The sequence below is a fragment of the Chanos chanos genome, chromosome 2 (genome assembly GCF_902362185.1).
Source record: "Chanos chanos chromosome 2, fChaCha1.1, whole genome shotgun sequence".
NCBI classification, from domain to species: domain Eukaryota; kingdom Metazoa; phylum Chordata; class Actinopteri; order Gonorynchiformes; family Chanidae; genus Chanos; species Chanos chanos.
The window spans coordinates 38,483,062-38,506,522 of record NC_044496.1 but is presented as its reverse complement, the minus strand read 5'-3'; the positions used below and the strand labels follow the sequence as shown (position 1 = coordinate 38,506,522).

Genomic DNA, 23,461 nt, shown 5'->3' with positions numbered 1-23,461 from the left:
ACTGCAGAACCCAACCTGGCTGGGGACAGTACCTAAACAAACACAAGCAAACCCCAGCCCAACAACCCCCCCCCCCCCCCAATAAAGATTGTCCTGAGGAAAGGTGAGGAACATAGAGTTCATAACGGAACAGAATATTAGGGAAAGGAACAGCCATGATGAGCCTTGAGTTCATCTGAGAGAGACTGGTACTAGTGGCTTTTATGAGTGGGTCGTGACAAAGTCCACAGCTGTACTGAAGAGCCTTTGCAGCAGAGAGGGGGTGTGTTCACACACTTTCTTGACCAGCGTGAACGTCAGGGCCATGAGAACAAAGTCCTGGCTGTATTGATGAAAATCGGGCATACCGTGCAGTAACCTCTTAACCTCTTCAGATAGGTAAGCTCCCCATTCCTGCCAATCACAAAACACAAAAAAGGGTGCAGGTTCGAAGAAGAAAAGGGAGGGAATTTGGTAATGTAAAAAACAAACAAATGAATGAATAAAAATGAAATTCTGGAGAGTTCCTGTGCTTGAAACTAGCCAAGTGATTCAGATTTTAAAGTGGATTGAGTTTGCACAGGCATGGATAAAGTTTATTTCTGATGATTACCTCTTCTACAAGGCACACTTTTGCCAGAAAAAAAGCATCTCTCTGTCACAGGACTCTGCAGAAATATTTCAGATTTTTCATATATTTCACTTTTGAAAAGAGTAGTACAGCCTTTTTGGGCAGGGCAACTAGTGTGTTGTTTTGAATCTGAATCACAGCGTTCTGTATGCATCACTGGTGCCACAAACTGAATGCTAATATGACTCAGTGGTACAAAGTCTGGCAGTTTCAAACAAAAATGTTCTAGCTTATTCATCTCAATGCATTTGCTGTTTCCAGTTTTCCCCTTGTGGTTTATCCAAGTTTTGTTGCACAAGGGACAGCAAACAGAGCAACATTAAGACAACAGCAGGTAGATGGGGTCTATGCTACATGTTTTGCTTTCATCATTTTGTTTAGCAATGGGCCTGTGTTAGTTCTCCTATTCCACATAAGATAGCAGACAATGAATACCCAAGAGATGAAACAGCTGTGAAAATCTGTTGACTCAAAACACAAGACAAGCTAGTTTATAATGGTGCTTTCAGTCAACAGTGGTCCTTCAAGAGCTTTAGTAAGAAACTGACAGAAACAATAAATTGTTCTCAGATTGAAAGGTTGTAAAATTCTGCAGGACTTTATTATAGTTGCAGACATTTTTAACATGATATGTTTCCTATGTTTTGTCTCCTAAGTTTGTGCAAGCAACAGGCATGAATATTTTCTACCTTACATGACATCCAATCCCATTCATTATTCAACTTTTCGAAAACCATGTCATAACACAACTACCCAAAATAGGCTCACCTTCCCGCCATGGGACTGTAGTCTCCTATTCAGATTTTCTGCAGACCGCGTGAGAACAAGGTTATCAAACCGATCAGCAATGTCAATTAATTCAGCGGCTATTTGCCTCACTTGTTCATTTTCATGATCATTCCCTGGAAAGACAAACGCAGTTGAAAACCACACACAGAGAGAAGATAATTAATATAGCAGTTAATGACCTAGCAAAAATCCAAAACCTGAGATCTCACATTAGTGAAAGGTGGAGAGAGAGATGACCGCAGACAAACATTTCCAGACAGAGATGCATCAACTTAGAGGAAGAACTCAGAAGTATATTTATAGAAATAAACTGAATATGAGTATGCGCTACAGCAACCGCCCGGGGCCTGTGAAATACAAACGGAAGTACAATAGGAGTCCAGTTGTTCCTTTACAGACCGCGATCCTTCCTTTTAATCTTACAGACCAAACTATGGACTTGTTCCTAGTCTATACGCCGAACTCATGACACTTCATTTATCTTGCCATTTTAGCTGCTTAATCTGAGCTTAAAAACAAATGCACCAAAAGTTATTCATACCGTTCATATCTGAAATGTAATGGGAAATCGAAGGTTAAGTCGTAGCAGAATAAGAATAGAGAGATAAGAGGAACAAAAGCGATTAGGGCTTGGAATTTACCTCGGAATTCAATGTGATGCTCCAGCTCCCCCGTATAAAGTCGATTACTAGTACTACACGGATGTCCATCTGTCTGGATATCACTGTCATAGTCATTGATATCCCGGAATGGTTTTAGTTCATTATTAAGTTGACGCAGTTCGTCCTTGAGTTTGTCGTTTTGGTTGCCCTGTTGCTCAAAGAAGCTCAGTAGAATAAGGGAATTTTTCTGGCGGCTAGCCGCGTTCCCGGAGGCTTCCATAGCTATTTGGCTGGATTTTACGTCCGCTATCTGCAAATAGTTCAAAATGAGCGACAAGACCATTGTTCTGAAACTTCACAATGCAGTAGCAAGAGCAAGACTGATAATCAATGAGAGAACAATTTAGGGTATGGTGACGACAGATAAGTGTATTAGCTGGAAATTGCCAACATTATACAACACGTGCACAAGCATCATAATGACAATAGACAGTGATTAATGTTGTTTTATACAAACAGTTTCCACAATGCATAATTTGGCACTGAATTGAAATATATAATTTTAAAAATACCTCATCTGACCTCTTCATTTTGCTGACTAACGTATTCATGTTAATTTTGAAAACGCGCGCCTAGCGGTCATGATTCACCAAACTAGATAACGTTACGACAAAACCCAAGGAAGTTATTTTGATAAACTCTGTGAAACATAACCACACAGATTTTATTTCGGTTTGTTGTTTCCCCCAGTAGTAAGACATACTCACGTTCTACTCGATGGTTTTGCGAAGACACTAAGTGCCCAACTTGAGACTAATGAAGCATCGAAATGTTTGCTTCATAAGACAAGTTAAAGAGGCGTGGTCTGACACCGCGGCCCTGTCCATTCAAATCACCCAAGCGCAAGGTGTGTGTCCACGAGTGTTTACCTTTACCTTTATTTTCCTTGCAATGAATTCCCCTTACGTATCTCCAGTCATTTTAAATCAGTACTATGAACTTTCACATAGCTGGTAAAAAAAAAAGGAAATCTGTCTGATGTTCACTTCGTGCGGGCTTCCCCAACAGTTCCCAGATACATTTTAAAAGAGCCAATAAGCTCAGTGCCAGAACACATCCTTTAAAATTCCCCAAACACTGCTAAAATAACCTTGCTGGAGCGTGTTGTCTTTTGAACATTAGGATTCACAACAGGCGACAGAGTTGTCATCTGAACCAACAACAATTTGAGAGTCGAATGGACCAAATGTATGCATGGCTCATTGTATGACATAGACAGAGGACCTTCGCCCTGTTTGCACTTACTTTGTGGAAGTGCAGTCAAGCAAAACAAACATACTTCCCTGTTAGTTTATACTTTTGTTTGAGTAAAGACTTGTGCTATTTTTTCTTAAACCTTACACCCACTCATGTTTAAAATTAAATACCACAGTCTCAGAGGAAAACTGTTAAATTCAACACTTAAAATCTTTATTTACAGTTTTTTTTAAAAAAGAAGGAAAGAAAGCTAAACCCCCTACATCACAGGTGTTTTTGGAGTGTGTGGAGTGTCTGCTTCATTTAAAAGCTATGTGCCACATATGCAGAGCACGGAAATAAAACATTGTGAAGTTCTGACAGGGGCTAACAGAAGTATTGTAAATCAAATCATCAAGTAATTCTTCACAAAGACCAAATCTTTGTGGCGTTTAATGTGAGTCAGAGCCCTGGGCAACCAAAACTCATTGATCGTGCCGAATTTCGGCCCACAAGCCTCCGTCCTGTTCTTGGCAGTGATCCTGTTTTTCCTGATTTCTTACCCACAGCAGGAGAGTGCTGCTGTGGGGAGAGGACTGCGGAGCGAGCCTCCTGGAGCTCCCTGTGAAGGACGAGAGGTTGGCCATAAGGACTAGTAAGGGTTTTTAAGATCAAGATTTTAGTCTTTTCATGAAGGGCTGGTAAACAGTTTCCCTTTACCAGAAAATTCTGGCTTTGCAGCAACACAAAACAAGGGGTTTCAAAGTGATAGAGTCAACAGAGTAATAAAATACTGCATCCTAACACTATATCCTATAATATATTCTTATAACCTTAGGTCATCAATAAAGAATACTCCTATCACTCAACTATGGCGCCCTCTATTGGATATTGGTAAAATTGCACACAAAACTGCAAGAGGGGTTCATTCGCGGCTGCATTCTGCTAGCTAAGCCATTTCTGTGGTCTTGAAACAGTTTGGGGGCAATACATTACATAAAATAACTGAAAAAAAAATTGTAAAACAAATCTTCTCCACCCTGTATTCATTTTCTCCTATCTAAACTATGGTGTTACAGGATCAGTCGTTCAAGTCAATTGCACTCGCTCGCTCTCTCTCTTGCTTTCTCCCTCCCTCACCTCTCTAGCATGGCAGTCCTGAACTTCTCCACATTGAGTTCCTGACGCAGCTGTGCAGCCAGTTTGCCAGATCGCTCCCTGCAGAGTGTAGGGTGTCTGCACAGCGCAGATGCTGACGGTCGTAAGGCAGGCTCAGGGTCTAACATAGTCTGTCACACACATAATAATTTATAATTCAGGGCTTTATAAAAAAATATATATACATATAACAAATAATAAATAATGTAATTTGTTTCTTTGACTGGTTTACAGCTCTTCTAAATGACAAATTAGATGAGGGAGTATATCACAAGTGTCAGTTCAACTGACTATGTCCAACTTTCTGTCAAGGTAAACCATGATACAAACGGAACCGTGGCCCAGAAACCAAGGTACAAACTAAACTGTGAACAGGGTGAACCACTGCATGTTGTACCTCCACACAGTACCTGTACAAGTCTTCGGAAAGGGGAAGAGAGCTCCTGTGGCAGGCTGGGTAACTGGGCTCGTCTCAGGCTGTGCCAGTCCTCACCATTCTGAGCCAGTGGTGGTGCTCCAGCAGCTGATAGCATAGTCAGGCCCAGTGCAAAAATATCAGCCTTGGCAAGGTGGGTGTAGTCCTGCAGGAAAAAGGCCACAGGCACAGATCACAGACTCAATGAAAACGTACACAGCAAACAAAATACAGTGTACTTTTCACTTTAAAAATCATTTAAAATGTTACTGTACAATTGTGATCTCATATTCTCAAACCTTTGCTTGTATTGTAGCTATTTCAAGTAGCAGGTCATTTTAAACGGTTGTCACATTTTAAAAAAAAAACAAAAACACAAAAACAAACAAACAAACAAAAAAAACCAGAAACCAATCTGGACCAACTAAAATAACCTTTTAAGATCTGTTCAGAGTTAAAGATTGATTTCATTATTACTTTGCTAGATAAGGCTCTTAAGTTTTACCTCTCGTAGTATTTCACAGGCCAGGTAGCGGCTGTCTCCTTCCTCCACCTGCGGATTGCTGATGGATGTCACATGTCCCAAATCCCCTGGAGAGAGTAAAACACAACTCAGACACAGATAAACCCAAACTTATGCATTCACCTTGGAGGAGCTACCTAAAGCGAGAGTACTCAGTGAATCAAATAACTTGAAGGATTACAGTACACCTAGGCTTTAATCATGACTTCAGACAGCCTGTTCATCAATGTAATCTTGTTGTCTCAGTACATGAAAAACCTCCCTTATTAATTTCAGTTCAAGACACATGCAGTGGAAAATCTGGAGTGATAACAGTGCATCTAGCACAAATATTTTGGCAATTGAGAGAGAGAATGTTTAAAAAGCAAGGGTTTTGTATTGCAGGAAATAGCAGGATTACCGATTTTATAAACCACTCCTGAGGAAGGGTTTCCATCCTCTTCCTCCTCGCTGTCTCCCTCTCCGCCCGCACTTGGGCCAGGCCGATGACAGATGAAAATATTACCTGAGGATGAAAAGGCTTAAATCATTTAATGAAAGAGTGATTATACTAGGACTCTTGTTCCTGTGAAGGCCCAGAGTGCTGGTTACTGTTTTTACTTTGGTGCTACACACAAACACACCTATTGCAACTAATCTAGTCCTTGATTTGAATCCGAATAGTCAAAACAAATTAAACACAGTGTCTTCCCCAAAAAGGGGTTTCCTACAGTCCAGTACTGTCCTAGAAGCATCATGTATGGTTTGCATTAAAAATATAAGAGAAGGAGTCCTAATAGAGGCCCTATTTTAGATAGTAACAAAGAGTACCAAGGGTAAATTTGATCCTCAATCAGCAGTCTTACTCTTGAGACATTTTATGAATACAGGCCCAGATTATCTTAATGCTCTTATGAGTGAAAAACATGACTCACTCACTGGGTTTAATGTCAAGATGCACCAGGCCGGAACTGTGGATGTATTTAAGTCCCAATGAGATCTGGAGGAGCAGGTCTCTCAGCTCTGGCTCCCTGAACAGTTTGCCTTGTGCTTCCTTCTCAGTGATAGCATCCAGCAGGCTTCCACCTGAACAGGACAACTTGTCACTAACACATTGAACATTTTGTAACGAACAGGTTGAATTACAGACTTACCATCACAGTACTCATTTTGTATGATCATATAATCATCTTCAGCCCAGGCTGAGTAATAACGTACAACATGGGGATGATGGCCCAGGACGGCGTGGGCATAGACCTCCTTTAATGCCAGCTGCCTACAGCCAAAAGGACAGGATTCGAACACACACACACACACCAGTTTCTTACCATTAAAAATGCACTGTGATATTGGAAGCATGTCATATAACTCCAGTGAAATAACAGACACAAATATGAAACACACACAATCATGATGCACAAAACTCAAAGCTTCATATCAGAAAACTGCTGATTACTGTACAAATTTGGCAAATTTTAATGGACTTACATGAGGCATACTTTGTCTGAATTTGTGTTAAACCCTAATGGAGCACTTACATTTCATGCAGGCCAGGCTGCAAAACTCTTTAATCACGATCATTTAAAATTAGCCTCCAGCAAGTATCGGAATATTAATAGACTCATCTTAAAATTAGTCAGAATAGATGCCATAACCCTTGTGGGATTTCATTTAAAAAAAAAAGTGAAAAATTATCAGCAAGCACAGTTTGAGCATTCCCATGTAGCAGTAGGTCTGGAGTGCTGACTCACTCGTCAGCCGAACCCGCGAGCGGGCGTCGTGAACGCTTGATGGCGTACATGCAGCCGTCAAGCCTCTTCACACACTTGTACACTGCGCCAAACTCTCCCACGCCGATACGGCCCAGCTCCAGAAACTCACTCTCGTAGCGTGACAACATAAAGGAGTGCACTGCTGGCCTCTGGGAACAAACAGATGGCCGACAGACCGTGAGAGAAAAACACCACGGTAGGGAGAGAACTCCAGGTTACATGCAACGCACAGGATGACAGAAAGCCTCTTTTCACTTCATTTTTTTGATTCGCTGATCTTGTCTCTTTGGAATAAAAATCTGCTCTTCAGAAGAGCACTGCTGATGGATAAATAGCCCTTAAAACAAACAGATTCTCATTACTATAAAATGAATATCATAAATAAAACAATCATAGGTTTGGGCTACCATGTATACATCTCTGCATGCTTTTTTACTTCAGAAAGAAACAAAAAAAGTTCTAAAAAAAAAAAAGCCCTACCTTTGATGGTAGAAAAAGCTCTTCATCATCTGATGAAGTTTGAGATTCCTTTAATCTACAAACAAGATATATTTATAAACTTTTAACTTCTCAATTTTTATTAAACCTTTACATACTAGCATCACTATGGCATCTTTCACATTTTTAGAGGATGTTACAAGAGCAGGGAAATAAAGTGATAATATAAAACAATAGAGGTTTAAAAAAAATCTGACTTGGGATAAAAGACCATACGAGTTTCCCAACAGTCCCTGGTCTAAGTGTAAAGGCTTGTTACCTGTGAATGTGATCATCATCGTCATCACTCCTACGACTTTTCCTCTTGCAGTGGTTGTTGTTCCTGCACATCGTTTCTGGAGTGAAAGGGTTTATGTTGACGGAGGGCATGCGAGCGCTCAGCGGGTCAGAGGCCAGAGAGTAGCCCAGACCTCTCTGACTTCGACAAGGTTTGGAACTGGAGCAAGGCAGAGATGACTTGGACAATAGACTCTAAAAGGGGAAACAGGTGACATAACATCCCTGTGTGTTAATAGCAGTCTATAAACAAATGAAAAGTTATTCTGTGATTAATCACGTCTCAGACTCGTGGTGTTCACGCGGAAACATTTTCCTGCATGAACGTGCATGCACACATAACCCTGGAAATGCAAACGCTGAGGTCACTGTTAGAAAAAAAAGTGAATCCAAGTCTGTGTCCGTACCTTAGGTGTACTGGGAGATTCACAAAGCCTTAGCTTCCTCCAAGCAGCATAAGGTATGGGTGAGGTCGGTAGGGAGGGAGAGACTACTGTTGCGCTCCTGACGCGATGACGCTGCGCCTTAGGTGTCTGGCAGGCGGCGGAGGGGCTTCGGAGGGGAACGCTTCGAGGCGCCCAGTCATCCAGACTGCTGTCGCTACAGTCATCCTCACCGCAGCTGGAGAAGTTCAGATGCTGAGCCGTTCGTTCATTCACCGAAGCCATACCCTATCATCACAGAGGGGAGGCCATGATGCGACTTTACTTTTGGGCACAGGGAAGAGTGCCCGTTTGATAAATTCTCATTGAGAGTGCCTTCAGCAGCTTCACAGCTGATTGAGTTTACAAGACGAGGATTTAAACTAAACTGGATTGAAGCGGTGCAGAAATTCACTTAAAATTCAAATAAAAATATTTGCGGACGATCGTACTCTCAGATAACTATCGATATGTTTATCCTTGTTATGGCAACATTCAAGCAAGCAGCAGTTAGTCCATATTATATTGATGGGCTGACTGAGCGGAGAGCAGATAGATAACACTCAAGATTTAACTACACAGTAGACTTAAAAATCTGTCACGGTAACTTATATCCATACAAATTGTGCATATTTGACTTACGTTTAAGGCAAAGTGGCCTCCCACACCACGCTCGAATTTCGCGCCCGAGCAACTTCTTTTTGTTAAAAAAAATACCTTGGGTGTCCCGCCTACTCAGTGCAACTCGGGCATTGGCTTAATGAGATGTCATGTCCCTCATCACCTGCGATGCAATCACCTGAAAAAGAAAAGAAAAGAAAAGCGATATTGGAATCAATGATGTAGGCAGTGAAAACATAAACATGAGATACTAGTGGAAACATTAAATACGACAGTATCAGATATACTCCCACTGGTCAATAAAAGCTTTTAACTATAACGTGTCATGTGAGCGGAAGTAACTGACGTCATCAAAACAGTGCTTGAAACAGGCACGGTCTGACAACGTTAAGAGGGTCTCGCTGGTTTGGTCCTGCCTTTTGTAGATAAACATTTGGAAAAGTATAACTATGTTATATCTGGTGAATACGACTGTTTTTTGAGTTTCGCTTCTGGTTATTATTTTGCACAGCGGAAACTGTTTTTCTCTTGATAACCGTAAACACGATGGTGGAGCAGTCGGATCGTGCTCCGCTACTTGATTGGGAGGAGGTCCCTCCAGCCGAACCAGCTCCAACGAGCCCGTCTTTAGAAGATGAAAATTCTTTAGAGTCAAGTCCGTCTAACTGCCGTCCCTTGGGTAGCACCATTGCAGGTATCGGGTGGGATACAAGCGCAGGAGATCTAACCAACTCAACAGCTGTTAACAGCGGGAGCACAAGCTCTCCTTCAAAACAAACCGGGCCAGGAGAGGGTGCCCCGACGTGCAACGAACAGGCGGAGTGCACTTTCCCTGGGCTGGCCGTCAAAGATCGAAGAGTGTCCGAATGGGAGGAAAAAGACCAAATCGTTGCTGTTTTCGTGGTGACTTTTGATACCAGATCAGGTAATAGGAGTTCGAAGTTGAGGCTTTAAAGTCGTTCCGATCAGTAGTGTTTATGAATTGACTGGGCTATGTTACAAAGAACAGGACACCGGCCTACCATTGTAAACTGCAGAAGATTTCACAAGAATGACAGTGTCAATCCCACACCATTCTCTTGAACTCTGTCTCTAAGCAGTTCAACAGTAATATCATAGGCGGAACGCAAATAAGATACTGATCTGTGCGCTATTTTAGCACCTCGGTGTATGCCTTTAATTTCATATTTTGTCAGTCTTTCGCTATGTGTGTCATATGTAATATAACAAGTCCCTATTCAAGCCTCTAGAGTCATTGTGTGCGTAATCATTAGGCGTGAACTGCAGCCACGTCCATACACCCGTGATTAAACTGCGTTTGCAGTGGAAGGTACATTTGTCTAAGGAGAAAGGGAAGTGGTTTAGGTGAAAGTGTTGTTCAGATAGCCAGTTGACTAATAAGTGTTTTCTCAGTAACTTCCTTTTTTTCGTCAAGACGTAGTCAGAATGAATATTTTTAGATTGAACAAACATAAACAAAAGTAAAAGATGAAGAAAGGATGTATGTGTTGTATGCATCATATTTCTCCGAGACCAAAATGTGTCCATATGGCTTTACGATATCCAAGAAAACCTTAAGTTTCAAATAGTCTACGTGTACATTTACTTTTCTCCTGGTGTTGCAGGATGTAACCCTCTGATGTGATTGACAGGTAACATGATTGAATGGTGCCTACCTCAGGATGTGAATCTGGAGGGAGTAGAATTCAAGTCCATGGCCAGTGGTTCACATCGAATCACCAGTGACTTTATGTAAGGACTCCACCCAGAAAAATGAATAAATGAGACACAGTGGAGTCATGATAAACTGGCTAGCCAATACATAGTGTTAATGTTAAACTATGCATTGCATATTCATAATATAAAACATTAGCTCTCTGTGTGCCACAGATAGATAAAAACACTGCAATGATTTTAGAGGTGTCTAATATTCTCCCTTTTTGTTATTTTAGATATTTTCGTAAAGGTTCTTACTTTGGACTGGCATGTTTTGCCAACATGCCAGTGGAAAGTGAGTTGGAGAGAGGAGCTCGAATGAAGTCTGTGGGTATTCTGTCTCCATCTTACACACTACTTTACCGATACATGCACTTTCTGGAAAACCAGGTTAGGTGAGTGCTTCCAACTGAAAACTCTACAGAATGTGCCAAAATATTGCACTTGCCCTGTATCTCTGACTTTACCGACTCCTTTTGGAGTATTGATGAATCCTGTTATATACTTGTGTCTGTGGATAGTACATTGAAAGTAAAGCAATGCAATGTCAGCCCTGGTTCTGAACAGTCTATAACATTTGTATCATGTATGAGTGAATTGTCTTGAGCAGTGTCTCACTGGTTGCTCTTTCTGTTTTTTTTATGTTTTTTTTTTCTTCTGCACCAGTGACCTTTTTATCACAGCTCACTCACTCCTTCATTTCTCCTCATCTTTCCTTCTAAATTTGTAACAGGTCTTATTTATTAATCATAAGCTCCGAGTCATGACACATGTTGACAAAATATGTTTAAATTCCCGCTGTTTCTGCATAATCTTAAATTCTGCATGATCATACAGAATGTTCTGGTTATACTGATAACTGATTAAAGGCCAAGTGCAGTTGATGGAGGTTTTATTTGCTGAGATTGTATATTTTGTCCAAATCCAACACATAGTCTTGAGAAGTATGTTTTGAACCTGTGGTGTCATATAGTGCTTCCACTGAACTGTGCCTTTATATCTCCCCCTTTTCACTGATAGTCTTTGAATGTTGTCTGACCACAGGCACCAGCTTCAGTGTCCTGGACAGTACTCTCCTCTGGAGGCTTTCTATGAGGATAAGAAGGCTGTGTTACCCTCTGGAGGAAATGGCTTGGTCACTGCCTGCCCTACCAGTGCCCTCACCACAATGGTTAACCGCTGCATGCATCCAGAGATGAAGGTAGTTAGAGACAGTCCAGTGTTCTTATTTATTGTGTTCTCTGTGTTTTCCACTTGCAGACAACAGCTCTTCCAGAGAGCAGCAGGGCATCTCATCTCTCGTTCTGAGACTCTGGAATGCACATTTCTGCTCGAGCTCATTATTAATACGCTTTGTTCGACATACTGAGGCCAGATTGAAGCAAAAATATGACGTTATGTTGTTTCCCCAGGCAGAAATTAAACATGATCAGACAGATGCAGTGGCTCTGAATCACTCTTCCTTCATGTTCCTTGTTGTTTACAAAGCCGAACGATAGATGTGATAGGTTGAATAAGCTCTCTTCTAGTCAAACATTTGGCTGTTTTTTTTGTTGTTGTTGTTTTTGTCTCTGTTTTTTAAATGGAGGTTTCTCTCATTAGTTTGGTTGATTTTGCAGCAACTCAAGAACAGGAACAGAATGAGCCGGTTTGTTAAAGACATGTTCCGAAGCCCTGTGCATTGACTTAATTAGCTGAAGCTGTTATGGAGAATTACTGAAGTCTAAGATTATCCACCGGTCTCTGAGAGATCAGAGGAGATTGGGACATACTCATCCTCTGATTCCCAGTAAACCCCTAACCTGACAGGCTGAGAAACAAGAATGTCTGTTTTGAACTTGGTTTGGTTGCCAGAGCCAATGCGGATTGTGCCGTAAACAGTTGAATATCACGTTGTTTACTGACTTTATTTGATGGGCTTTCAGATCACACACCCAGCAGGCTGCATGTCCCAGTTCATCCGTTTCTTTGGAGAGCAGATTATGGTGCTGTGGAAATTTGCCCTGCTCAGAAAACGCATTCTCATCTTCTCACCTCCACCAGTAGGAGTAGTCTGCTACCGAGGTAAAAGACACTTACACACACACTCATACACACACTCATACACACACGCGCGCCCGTGCCATTTTTCTTCCTCACTACTTGTTGGTTTGGTTTTCTGCTGTCATAGCAAATTAGATGTGTCAACCTGCTAGTACATTTAAAATGAATAAAATCAAAGTTCTGCTGAACATATGATCATATTTTCTTCATATTTACAAATTTTTCTAACAGCAACAAAATACAGTATTTTTATACTCTTACTCATGCTATTTATTGTGATCACTTTTTGACAAGACTGTTATATTTTGTAGTGTACTGTTGCTGTTGCCTTGCCAATGTGTCCATACCTGGGATTGGAGTAGCAGTGCCAGAGCTCCGCCCCTTCTTCTACATCAACGTAGCTGACATCACAGCTCTGGAAACTGAGCTGTCCTATGTGGCCTGTGAGTGTCAAACAATAGAAGATTTCAAAACCAGTTGCTACACAGGACAGACACTTGCTCTGAACTGAGGTCCAACAACTTGTGAAATCTGTTCTAAGGTTTGCTTTAGTTAGTCAGATTCTTGTATTTGTTGGATTTAAAAAGAAGTATCCTTTTATTGGACAGTCTAGACTGACTTGGACAGTAGTTTAGTTTGTATTGTGGTGTAATCTTGCATCAGCATTCCTTGAATCTGTATTTGACATGTTGGTGTATGAATACTATTTCTTGGAGTCTATGAATTCTCTGTACCTTAAAAAAAATTTAAGTTATGCAAGTTACTGAAATCAAAACAAATGGAATGAATGTTAATGAACATTAATGAAAATAATATTAGTCAATGGCAATATTTTGTGTTTGTGTGTGTGTGTGTAATATCAGGTACAACAGAGAAGATCTTTGAGGAGAAGAAAGATTTGTATGATGTTTATGTAGATAACCAGAACGTGAAAACACACAGAGAGAGTCTTCAGCCACTCCTCCGACTAAACACTGCAGATAAAGAGAAATATCGAAAGCTCAGTGAACAGAGGTACCTTATCATCTTACAGTTACAAAATTTTTACCCATATCATCCATATATTCTAACCATAGGTGAAAAACACCTGTGTCTCTTGGTGATTTCGTTTGACTACACATTATAATTTGTAGTTTTATCGAGTCACAGACGTTTTCTCTCGAGTAAGCAATGCCAATGTTTGGCTTGGCAGTTTAGATTACAATGTTTAGACAGTTACAGGGTGCGTAAGGCTTGAATCTAACACTGACACTCTCAGATGATGGACACTTACAGTAAACTGTAAAGTAATGGTTTCTCTGAGCCTATGGAGGCAAAAGGAGTGATTTTTACATGTTCCCTACATATTCATACCAAATATGTTCATGTCACATGACTCATAAAATTTGCATACATTCATATGTGTACTTTAAGGGACCGTTATTTAAAATGTCATGTGAGCAAATACAGATTATGTATGTTATCTGTTTACAATAATGACAGTGGTTCAACTGCCATTTCACCACACCCACTGTTCCACTGAACAATATAAGTTTAGTGATCTATGTGAATATTATGTTCATTGTTTGAAATGTGTTAGACAGAGTTACAGATGTTTGTGCTAAATGCACAGACGAGCAGTTTAAAATACATGAGTATGTTTTCATTACACACTGAGTATTGATAAAAAAAAAAAAGCTGGTTTACATAATCCAAGTCTGTAAAACTGACATTAGTTTTTCAGGCCTAGCAATAGGTGTGGTAAAAGTTTTAACTCAAAATAGAAACTATGGCAGTGGAAGGTTAGACAGAGATATAGATATATATACACATTTAATGCAATTTTATTTATATAGTGATTTTAAGGGACATTGTGAAAGAAGCTGTAGAGAAGAGAATGGTGACAGCAATTATAATTTTGATGATGACGATGATGATGTCCTCTTTGCAGGCAGCTGCTGCTATATTCTCAGGAGGTGGATGGTGATTGCTCTTCCAGTGAGGAGGATCTCTTCATCCTGTGAGTGACTGATAGACAGACTAATGCATGGTGCTAGCACAGTAGACAAAGTGTGGTGCTGTTCTCCTGGCGGGGGGGGAGAGTGTCTTCTTTCACCTCAAAAACTGCAGTAAAAATCAATGTGTAGACAGTGTTGTATGTTTTAAGTATTGCTGTACTTGTCTTGACTGAACAAATCAGCTGCATCTCTTCTTGTGTGTGATCTCTTTGTTTGTCAGGTTCTTCATGGAGCAGAATAACCGAATTTTCCAAACGCTGTCTGAGGTGGCAGGGAGCGCCGATCCCACCCTGACTGCGGAGCATGTGCGAGCCATGGGTCTGGACCCCCAGGGAGACCGAGGCTTCCTGGTGGACCTGCTGGAGGTTTATGGCATCGATGTCATGCTAGTTATTGATAACCCTTGCTGTCCTTAGACCGAGAGGGGCTTTGTCTCTCTCTCTCTCTCTCTCTCTCTTTCTCTTTCTTACTCTATCTATTTATCCCTTTCTCTGGAGCTCTTAGCCAGACAGGGTCCAAACACACTGCCTGTATCCCTGTTTTCCTCTCTTTTGTTCATCTGGGCATCTTCTGGACTGATTTCTGACCTGTGCCTGACCACTGGACAGCACTGAAACTGCCCTTTTCACCGGGGGGCATCTGTCTAAATATGGGCTGCAATACCATTTGGCTGCCTGTCACGCTTGCGTGAGTCTTCTTTTGTGTGTGTGTATGTGTGTGTGTGTGTCTGTGTGCATCAGTGTGGTTTCAAAGTATTGCTCTAGCCTCCTCTGTATTTTTTTTTTCTGCTTTGATCTGCTCTGCCTAAGCTCATATTCTGTAGAGGATGAAGCTGTTGTCTGTGCCTCTTTATGCAGCTCTCCTCTTTTGAGAACAGGTTCATCTCCACAGAAACAGTGACTTTGTAGTTCCAGCTGACATTCTCTTGACAAACTTTGCTGTTTTCACAGGGAGATCAATCTCTTTGCAGGGACTGTTTGAAATTTAATGAAAAGCAAACTAGCTAGAGCCCTGCCCTTATTCATGTGGGTGTGTAGGCTTCTGGTTGATTCATAAGGTAAACTGTAAATGTGACTCAAATTTGTCAGATCACATAGATGACGGTTTTTATGGTTCAGGTGGTCATAGAACCCTACTGTAATTTCTGGTTTGGTGAAATTGTATGTCTTTTTGAGTATATTTGTTCTGCTTACTTCAAAAAGGTATAACCAGGCAGGCTTATCTTCTGAGAATAATGAACAAAAGCAAGTGATACACATTTTTGGAGAGCTGGGAATGCTGTGTTCTCTTATCTCTGAATTTCTGGTTTTCTTCTTGCTGTTTCTGCTGTTGTTTAACGTGGCCTTACACAAACTGCCACCATCTCAGTCCTTTTTTTCCCCCAAACCCTTCATCCTGTCACATTCTATGGGGGGTTAAAAGAAAAACAGGGACGGTTCTGACTGGAAAGTGGCCCCTGAAAACGGCCATATTAAAGCAGTGATTATTGGACTGCACCTCAGTGTGAGCACATGGAGGGACATGATGGTTTCAGCTTGTTGCCAGATTTGTCAAGAGTTCTGGTTCTCCACCAAGTTCCGGCAGATGACTGTGAATGTGCTCTCTCCTCTACACTCCTCTCGGACTTATGAAACAACACGAACATGTGAAAAAAAAAAAAACACTTCTTGAACACCGTAACAACTTCACTATGAATGTTTGGAACTTCATGTCAAACTAGTTTGATGTATTTGTGGCTGTCTATTGAAGGCCACTGTATCTGACCAAGTCTGTTGCCATTGTAATTTGACTGTTATGATCTAACTAAACCTTGATCAGTGAGGAGCTAGAGGATTTTCTGGACAGGACATCATTGACTCCACACCTGGTAATGATTGTTTGGCAACTGTAAACCTTTTGCTCCAACAACTGTTATGTCATCACTCTATTTCTCTGGAAGAAACAGGAGATATGAACGACTTTTTGGATGTAACAGTCTCATTGCATTTTTTTCTTTCATCTCACACATATGTATTGTTAAGCATTAAGTGTTTTTTTTCCCATTGTTGTTCTTTTTGGGCGTGGGGGGGCACATACATGAATGTTTATGTGTCTATGACTTGGTTTAATGAATGCTGTACAACTGTTGCCCAACTCATGTTCAGTAACACATGTATATATAAATTGGATTTGAGAGTGTTGGTGCATTTGCAAAAAAGACTTTGTTCAGCTGTAAAATCTTTTCAGCAAAGCAAAGCACTGGCAGAATCCAGATAGGCCTAGTCAGCAGGTGTCCCCGTCAGGAGGGACTTTGTGTGTGTGTGTGTTTTGTGCTGGATTTGAACAACACCAGCCATTGGATTTTAATTTGTTGTAGATTAAGCGTAATCCTCGGCTCTGCTGCGTTGGCATAGCGTCTGGGAGGTTTCTGTTGCCTCTGCTGGGTCACAGACAGCCTTGCCTACTGTCTTGTCCTGTCTAACAGAGGCTCCATTGTGTGCAGAGGAGCTGTTCCAGTGTTACCGTGTTTGGGGGGTGGGTTGTGGGGGGGATTAGCCCCATCTTTGGGCACACGGGCTCCATCTGTTTCAGCAGGGAGTCTAACTAAAACTGAACCCCCTCTCTATGGCTCCTTTAGCAGGACTAAACTGAAGCACAGAGGAACCCGGGGGGACTGCTTATTTCATTAAATCCAGATAAGTGAGACCTTTGGTATACTGGTCTTAGGACTAAACACAAACTAAACAAGTTCTCCAGGTGTGAAATATGTTTTAGTCCTTACGGTATAAACATAATTATTTCAGCAAGAGTATTTCAGAATCAAAGGAGTGTTAAAACAAAGAGCTTGATGCCAGACTGTGCAATGAGGCATATGTTTTCCTTTTCTAAATGGTTATAATGTATTAGAGGGCACTGAGAGTGAAGGGGGGAAATTAATACTGTGAGAAACACCAGCTCCCTCCTTTAAAGCAGATGACTTTACTCTAAATCAAATGTTTTAAATGTATCATAAGAAAAGCAGCCATCATAAAGATCAAGTACATGCTGAGTTTTAACTTCAGTTCTCTGGGGGGTTAATATGTCCACAGGTTGCAAGCGTGTTGAGTGCTGGCACTCAAGATTGGTCATTGGGTTTGAGGTTAAGAACATTGCAAATGAGCCATAAGGCCTTGCTTTTATGTAAAAAACTGTTAAATATATTTAAATTAACAAATGTGCATTTACCTGCTACGTGGTGTATTTTGCAGCAAAGATTGAACAATAATATATAAATTTGTCGCTTTCACACTTATGTTTTGCTTTTGCAAACAAATCCTATGCTTAACATTTTACAGATGTCTGTTGACTGAACTTTGCTGTTTGATGTGTGTTTTAAATGTGATTAGGAATGTACAGTTATGTGACCATGTAATATACTTTTCTCATGTACAGAACAATTTGTTGACCTGTGCCCATATTCAGTTGAATTTGTTTGTTTGTTTTGTGGGTGAATCGATTGAATGACTGAACAGTTGTCGTTTTAATGGTCTTGGTACTCAGAGATGCACATAAACCAGTCATTCCTCTTATCATCTTAAACACCTCTCTTAGTCACACCTGTTGTACTATTCTCTGTATGCTGCATGGATACCTTTTCTTTTGCGCCAGCGAGTTCGATTCGCTGCCATTTTGAAACAATAAACACTATGTTCCACTTTTTACTCTTTCATGGCACAGGCTGTCATGCATTTCATCTTTTCTCAAGTTGATCACCGAGTTGTGAGGTTGTAATGTAGAGACATGGTCCACATTCTACAACAGAATGTTGTAAAAAGAAATGTTTTTGTCCACGTAGTAAATGTTTAAATCCTACCGACACCGAAAAAGGTCATCAATAAATGAAACATTGTAAGAGACAGTTCTAATTTTAGTCCTGTGCTGTGCTCCCATGACAACTAAAGGCAGAAACAGCCAGGTTAAACATGACTGTTGAGCTGAAGTGCAGTCTTTTCTCAGTCTCCTCAGTCTTTTCTGCATTTTCATGCCACCTCAGCATCTCTCTCAATAACCCTGGGCCTGTGAGAGCAGCTGTTTCTGCCTCTCAGCACTGCAGAAGAAACGCAGTTTCCGTGGCAACAGTCTCACCTCCACTGACATGGCTTCATACTCTTCATTGTCAATGTCATAAAAGCCAGCACCCTCCTGTGGTCAAAGGGAAGAACAGCAAGGGAGAGGCCATGAACAGACTGTCAACATTTCCATGATCCTCCCAACACAAGACTGATGCAACTGTTGAACATAAGCTGAAAATTTAGATTATACTTGCAGTAACTGATAGAAACATATTATTATATAAATAATGGCTTTACTTTCAGAGTAATGGCTTAAATGCAGGCCACTGACATGTTATTCAAGCACTGTAAAAATGATAAAACGTCACATACAAATGCCTGAAATACAGATATACAATGCCAATATGAGCACAGTCCTATGCACTAAAATCATAAAAGGATCAACATAAAATGTAACTTGATGATAACTCTCAGTGTTTGCTAAATAAAAGAGAATTAACTCTTTACATTAATGAAGTGCACAAATATAACATATTGTCCCATAGAACTGAAAGTGCGCTAAAATAAATTTGAACAAAACTGTTGCTTTTCAGACCTGGGGTAAGCTGAGTCGACATGCACCGGCCTCTAGTTTCAGAGCATTCTTCATGCACACTGAGGGGTCCTCTGCTTTCTTAGTCCTAAGCAAAGTAAGCCCACATTAATTGTTTGTAATTTACTGCATGATTAAACATATTTCAAGAAACTGCAGCATTTACTAAAATACAGAAACAATGAACTAATTTTATTAGCTAAAAGCATAACTTCTCTTCTCTTAAGTAAAAACATCCAGACCTAAAATAGTTAACGCAAATCTTTTTAGAGACACACAGGTCTAATTGGTTGTTTTTTCTGTAAAGAAATAGGAGAAAATCTGCCAGTCTATTAATATTTGCTTTTTTAAATGGGTCCTAATAATGGACGGAGGTGCTAAGAGACTCACCCCTGTGTAATGAATTCTCCAATTGTGAAAGATTCTGGCTCCACACATACCAGCAGTGAGTCATCGGCACGCTGAGAGAGGAAACACACACAGACAAATACAACATTAAAAGTGTACACAATCTACGGTACACTTCAGGGGATATTTACATTGTGTGAAGTGTACACAAAGACTGTGACTTGAGAAACAAACACTTACTCTTTGAACAGGGTTCTTGTTTTGTGTGCTAATGGAGAGCTCCACTGTTGAGATCTCCTTATCTTCCCATCTCTCCGGTTCAGGTTCTTTAGGCGGCTCTGCACACACACAGACACAGACACGCACCGGGATGTACTCAATATAATACCAAATCTGAAATCTAAAATCAAACTCAAATATCACAACAAAAGAGCCACTGACAACAGCAGACATGTATCTGCTTGAATTGTCCTCACGCAAACGCACTTATACTAAAACAACAATACCTTCAACAGGAGGGTTCCAGTAATTTTTCAGTCTGCGGTAAATTCGGTAGAGCAGGTTGGGGCGTGAGGGTTTCTCGGCAGGCAGGTCAGGGGGTCGGGGGACAGGGGCCAGGTACGACAGGGAGGCCTGCCGAACCTGCGGCCATTCCTGATTGAGGAGAGGGACCACAGAGATTATTACCATGACAACTGTCTCCACGACAACTGTAAGACTACACAAGGAGATGCAACAGAGCTTTTGTTAAGAGTGAGAAGCATAAAGGAAATTATATGCTTATAAGCTCTATGGGCTATGATAACACACAAGACAATAAACAAAGAAAGAACATCATACTGACCTGTAGTGTACTGAACCAGTGTGCTGCCCTTGTCTTCAGTGGTCCAAGGTACCAATATCTTAATCAAACAAAGAGAAAATTATTTGGCGAAATAACCTTTCCACGAAACATGAAAAAAAAAAAATCAACCATCGCTATCAGTATTTGACAATGAGAGATAAGGACTCATACTTGCTAATGGAAGCAGCAACATCTCTGAATGCACCCCAACGAATGCCTAACAGGGCAAAGACTGGCTGCTCCATCTCTCCCTGAAACCATATTAGCACTTAGCCAACAGCAGGGAACAGACATGCCACAACGGGAAAACATTACAATCAAGTTAATGCAAGAAGGCTTCACTGGGCCTAATGTGTACCACAGGTCAGCTCTGCTATCTTTTACACCAGTTCAACAGAACACCTTACACTCACCTTAATCTGCAACACATCCAGAGGCACCGTTTCTCCTTTCAGAATGGACAGGGTTGCTGTGGTGATGTGTCTGAAATAAATCATAAGTACAGGATCAGAACAGTAGCAAGTATGTCACAACTAGACAGAAGCAGGCGAGATTTCAGAAGGCGAGATTTCTCTGTAATCATGGTAAGTCTGCTGTAAAAGCCACAGCTGTCTAATGAATGAAATGATGCTTGAGTTTTGGAAAAATGTTGATTAAAACGTTGCCTAACTGAAAATTCTCTATTTATAACATAATACCTCTTAACTATTCTTTCTCAGGGAACGACTTACTTTACTTTGTTGTCAGAGAGAGGATGCAAACTCTGGCTCAGGGAATTATGGGAGCCCAGAGGGATGAATCCTATTGGTGTTTTACTGAAGATCTCCTAAGATTTACAAAGACTCATTAAACAAAGAATGAAGCTCAGGCAAAGGGAAATACATTAACACAAACAGTCTTGGCATAAATTAACATTGGTGTCAGTACTCACCTCATCAGACCTTCGCAACAACCCAGTGATAACCTAAACATTACATCATTTGAACACAAAAAAACCCAACAGTCTTGTGAATAGATGTGCTGTGTTAACCAAAAGTCAGTAATTCACATAGACAACATAACAGAAATTAGAAGTCAACTGAATACAGCCACAGTCAAATGCCTGAAGTATGTTGCCAGATGACAAATAAGTATCAGATAATGACATCCTAAAATTCAAACTATCACATAAAAAACGTCTTGACAGGCCTGAGAGCAGCGCTGTTTGTGACTTTAGAAAGTTTGAAAAAGAAAAAACAAAAAACATTAGGACAGGTTTACATTTGCTGGGTGACTCACCGGCCAAGCTTGCTAATGTGTAGCTATCACTTCTACATTGTGTATAATGTCAACGAAGACTCATCAGTGATAGCTGGTGGTAATCAATAATGCTCCCCTGATCAAAAGTGAATTTTTAAAGTGGTCCATACCTCCTGCAAAGTCCCATCACCACCAGCAACGATCAACATGTCTGTTTGTTCCATCAGCTCCATCAGTTTCTTGGCCTGGCCTTCATAGTCTGTCTGTAAAAAAGAAAAAGAAAAAACACATTTTTTTCAGAATATTGTAAGAAAATACTCACAAACACAGGTAAAAGAACACAAAACACTCCAGCACTACCTTAACTACTTTAACGTCCACACCAGCAAGGTGCAAAATAGGTGCCGCATTCTTCTCAAATAACTTGTTGGCTTTTCTAGAGGCAAAATCAGAGAAAAGCATTATGAAATCAAAGTATTAGAAGTAGGAGTAAAAATGGCTGCTGTTATATCTGTCACAATGAAAACGTGATGCAGCTCTCTTACCCATTGCAGGCAGCAGGGTTCAGTATGACTGTGGCTTTCTTCAGCTGCTCCTGAGGACCTATTAACTGCCGACCAAATTCCTGCAAACGGATTCAGTAAACGGACCATGGTATGCAGTGGAAGAATGTTCAATATGAGTTGGACAGACACAAGCACTGCCACTAGTATATCATTGTTAGTCATAAAACAATAGCCACGGGAATACCAGCTGTGGTTACAGCTCCAGTACTGCTATTTCCACATACCGGCACGTACGTACACACACACACACACACACACACACACACACACACAGCATGAGCAGACTTGAATACAGAAAACAATCATTTCTCACCCTGGCTTCCATACAAGCCTCTCGTCGCAACACGCTGTCACTGTGGATACAAACCTGACGTTAGTTTTTTATAAGCCTGCACTTGCCCTCTAAGGATGTAACAACAACAACTGATCATCGAAACTAAAAAAAAAAATAAAAAAATCTCTAAATCTTCAAACGGTTGTGTATTTAACTACTGGCTGTCAGCGGAGCCTTATTAAATCAAATCATTTCGGCAGATCCCAGTTTAAACTGTTTTAAATTACACAAATTAAACTCTGAAATCATCATGTCAAAATTATTCTCAAGATCTTTCAGCGTCACGGGACATCTTGAACTAAGAGGGCGAAATAATGGAACTAACCAGTGCTTTCCATACAGCCAGTGTCCTCCGTAAGACAAGACACACACCGCGAAAGTGGACTTTTTCCAATGATTCCGAAGAGTCCGTATCACTTTCACAACCCGGGCCATTATTATACAGACAATTTCTTACTATAAACGCACATAAATCAATCTACTTAATTGACAATATTTAACTGAGGTATCCTCGAGCAACCATCTCTTCGTTGACATTCTACCTTGAACGTGACAGGTGCATCACAAAAGCTATCCGCTCTGCTACAATGGACGTCCACCCTATAGTTCCCATGTCCAATTTCTATAAGACTAAGAATGGCCTTAGAGATTCACACACACAGTCTTACTTTTGTACTATTTAAGGCCTTTGAAAATTACATTAAAAAGTCATTACAGCTGTTTCAATCCTTAGAGTTAACGGGACACATTTTCACAAGTTGTTGCTTCACAGTGGGGACAGTCAAAAGAACGGACCCTCTACCGATCATGCGCTGTCGCCGGCGAAGTGCTTGACAAGTCTCACACAGTT

At 40.8% G+C, this 23,461-nt stretch overlaps 4 protein-coding genes across 4 annotated transcripts; 1 reads left to right on the top strand and 3 right to left on the bottom strand.

Annotated features, from left to right (window-relative positions):
• Positions 1-187: 187 nt before the first annotated feature.
• bida (BH3 interacting domain death agonist) lies at positions 188-2,300 on the bottom strand. Its single transcript, XM_030765321.1, has 3 exons — positions 2,041-2,300; positions 1,379-1,512; positions 188-393 (listed from the first exon to the last, which is right to left on the bottom strand). Exons 1-3 carry the CDS (start codon positions 2,279-2,281, stop codon positions 202-204), a joined length of 567 nt encoding a protein of 188 aa, XP_030621181.1. The 5' UTR covers positions 2,282-2,300; the 3' UTR covers positions 188-201.
• A 1,399-nt stretch (positions 2,301-3,699) lies between these two features.
• Positions 3,700-8,526, bottom strand: wee2 (WEE2 oocyte meiosis inhibiting kinase). The gene is made up of 11 exons (XM_030765320.1): positions 8,266-8,526; positions 7,842-8,053; positions 7,565-7,619; positions 7,064-7,233; positions 6,467-6,588; positions 6,252-6,398; positions 5,734-5,838; positions 5,316-5,401; positions 4,793-4,976; positions 4,378-4,516; positions 3,700-3,859 (listed from the first exon to the last, which is right to left on the bottom strand). The coding sequence occupies exons 1-11, from the start codon at positions 8,524-8,526 to the stop codon at positions 3,700-3,702; spliced, it is 1,641 nt and encodes a 546-aa protein (XP_030621180.1).
• A 921-nt stretch (positions 8,527-9,447) lies between these two features.
• dennd11 (DENN domain containing 11) lies at positions 9,448-15,073 on the top strand. The gene is made up of 9 exons (XM_030765094.1): positions 9,448-9,826; positions 10,554-10,653; positions 10,854-11,012; positions 11,662-11,818; positions 12,543-12,681; positions 12,972-13,103; positions 13,524-13,674; positions 14,591-14,659; positions 14,878-15,073. The coding sequence occupies exons 1-9, from the start codon at positions 9,448-9,450 to the stop codon at positions 15,071-15,073; spliced, it is 1,482 nt and encodes a 493-aa protein (XP_030620954.1).
• A 3,069-nt stretch (positions 15,074-18,142) lies between these two features.
• On the bottom strand, positions 18,143-23,133 carry agk (acylglycerol kinase). Its single transcript, XM_030765095.1, has 15 exons — positions 22,937-23,133; positions 22,591-22,630; positions 22,257-22,336; positions 22,072-22,147; positions 21,882-21,974; positions 21,404-21,436; positions 21,204-21,298; positions 20,886-20,955; positions 20,644-20,723; positions 20,473-20,530; positions 20,135-20,282; positions 19,869-19,966; positions 19,671-19,741; positions 19,284-19,368; positions 18,143-18,818 (listed from the first exon to the last, which is right to left on the bottom strand). Exons 1-15 carry the CDS (start codon positions 23,044-23,046, stop codon positions 18,678-18,680), a joined length of 1,278 nt encoding a protein of 425 aa, XP_030620955.1. The 5' UTR covers positions 23,047-23,133; the 3' UTR covers positions 18,143-18,677.
• Positions 23,134-23,461: the final 328 nt, after the last annotated feature.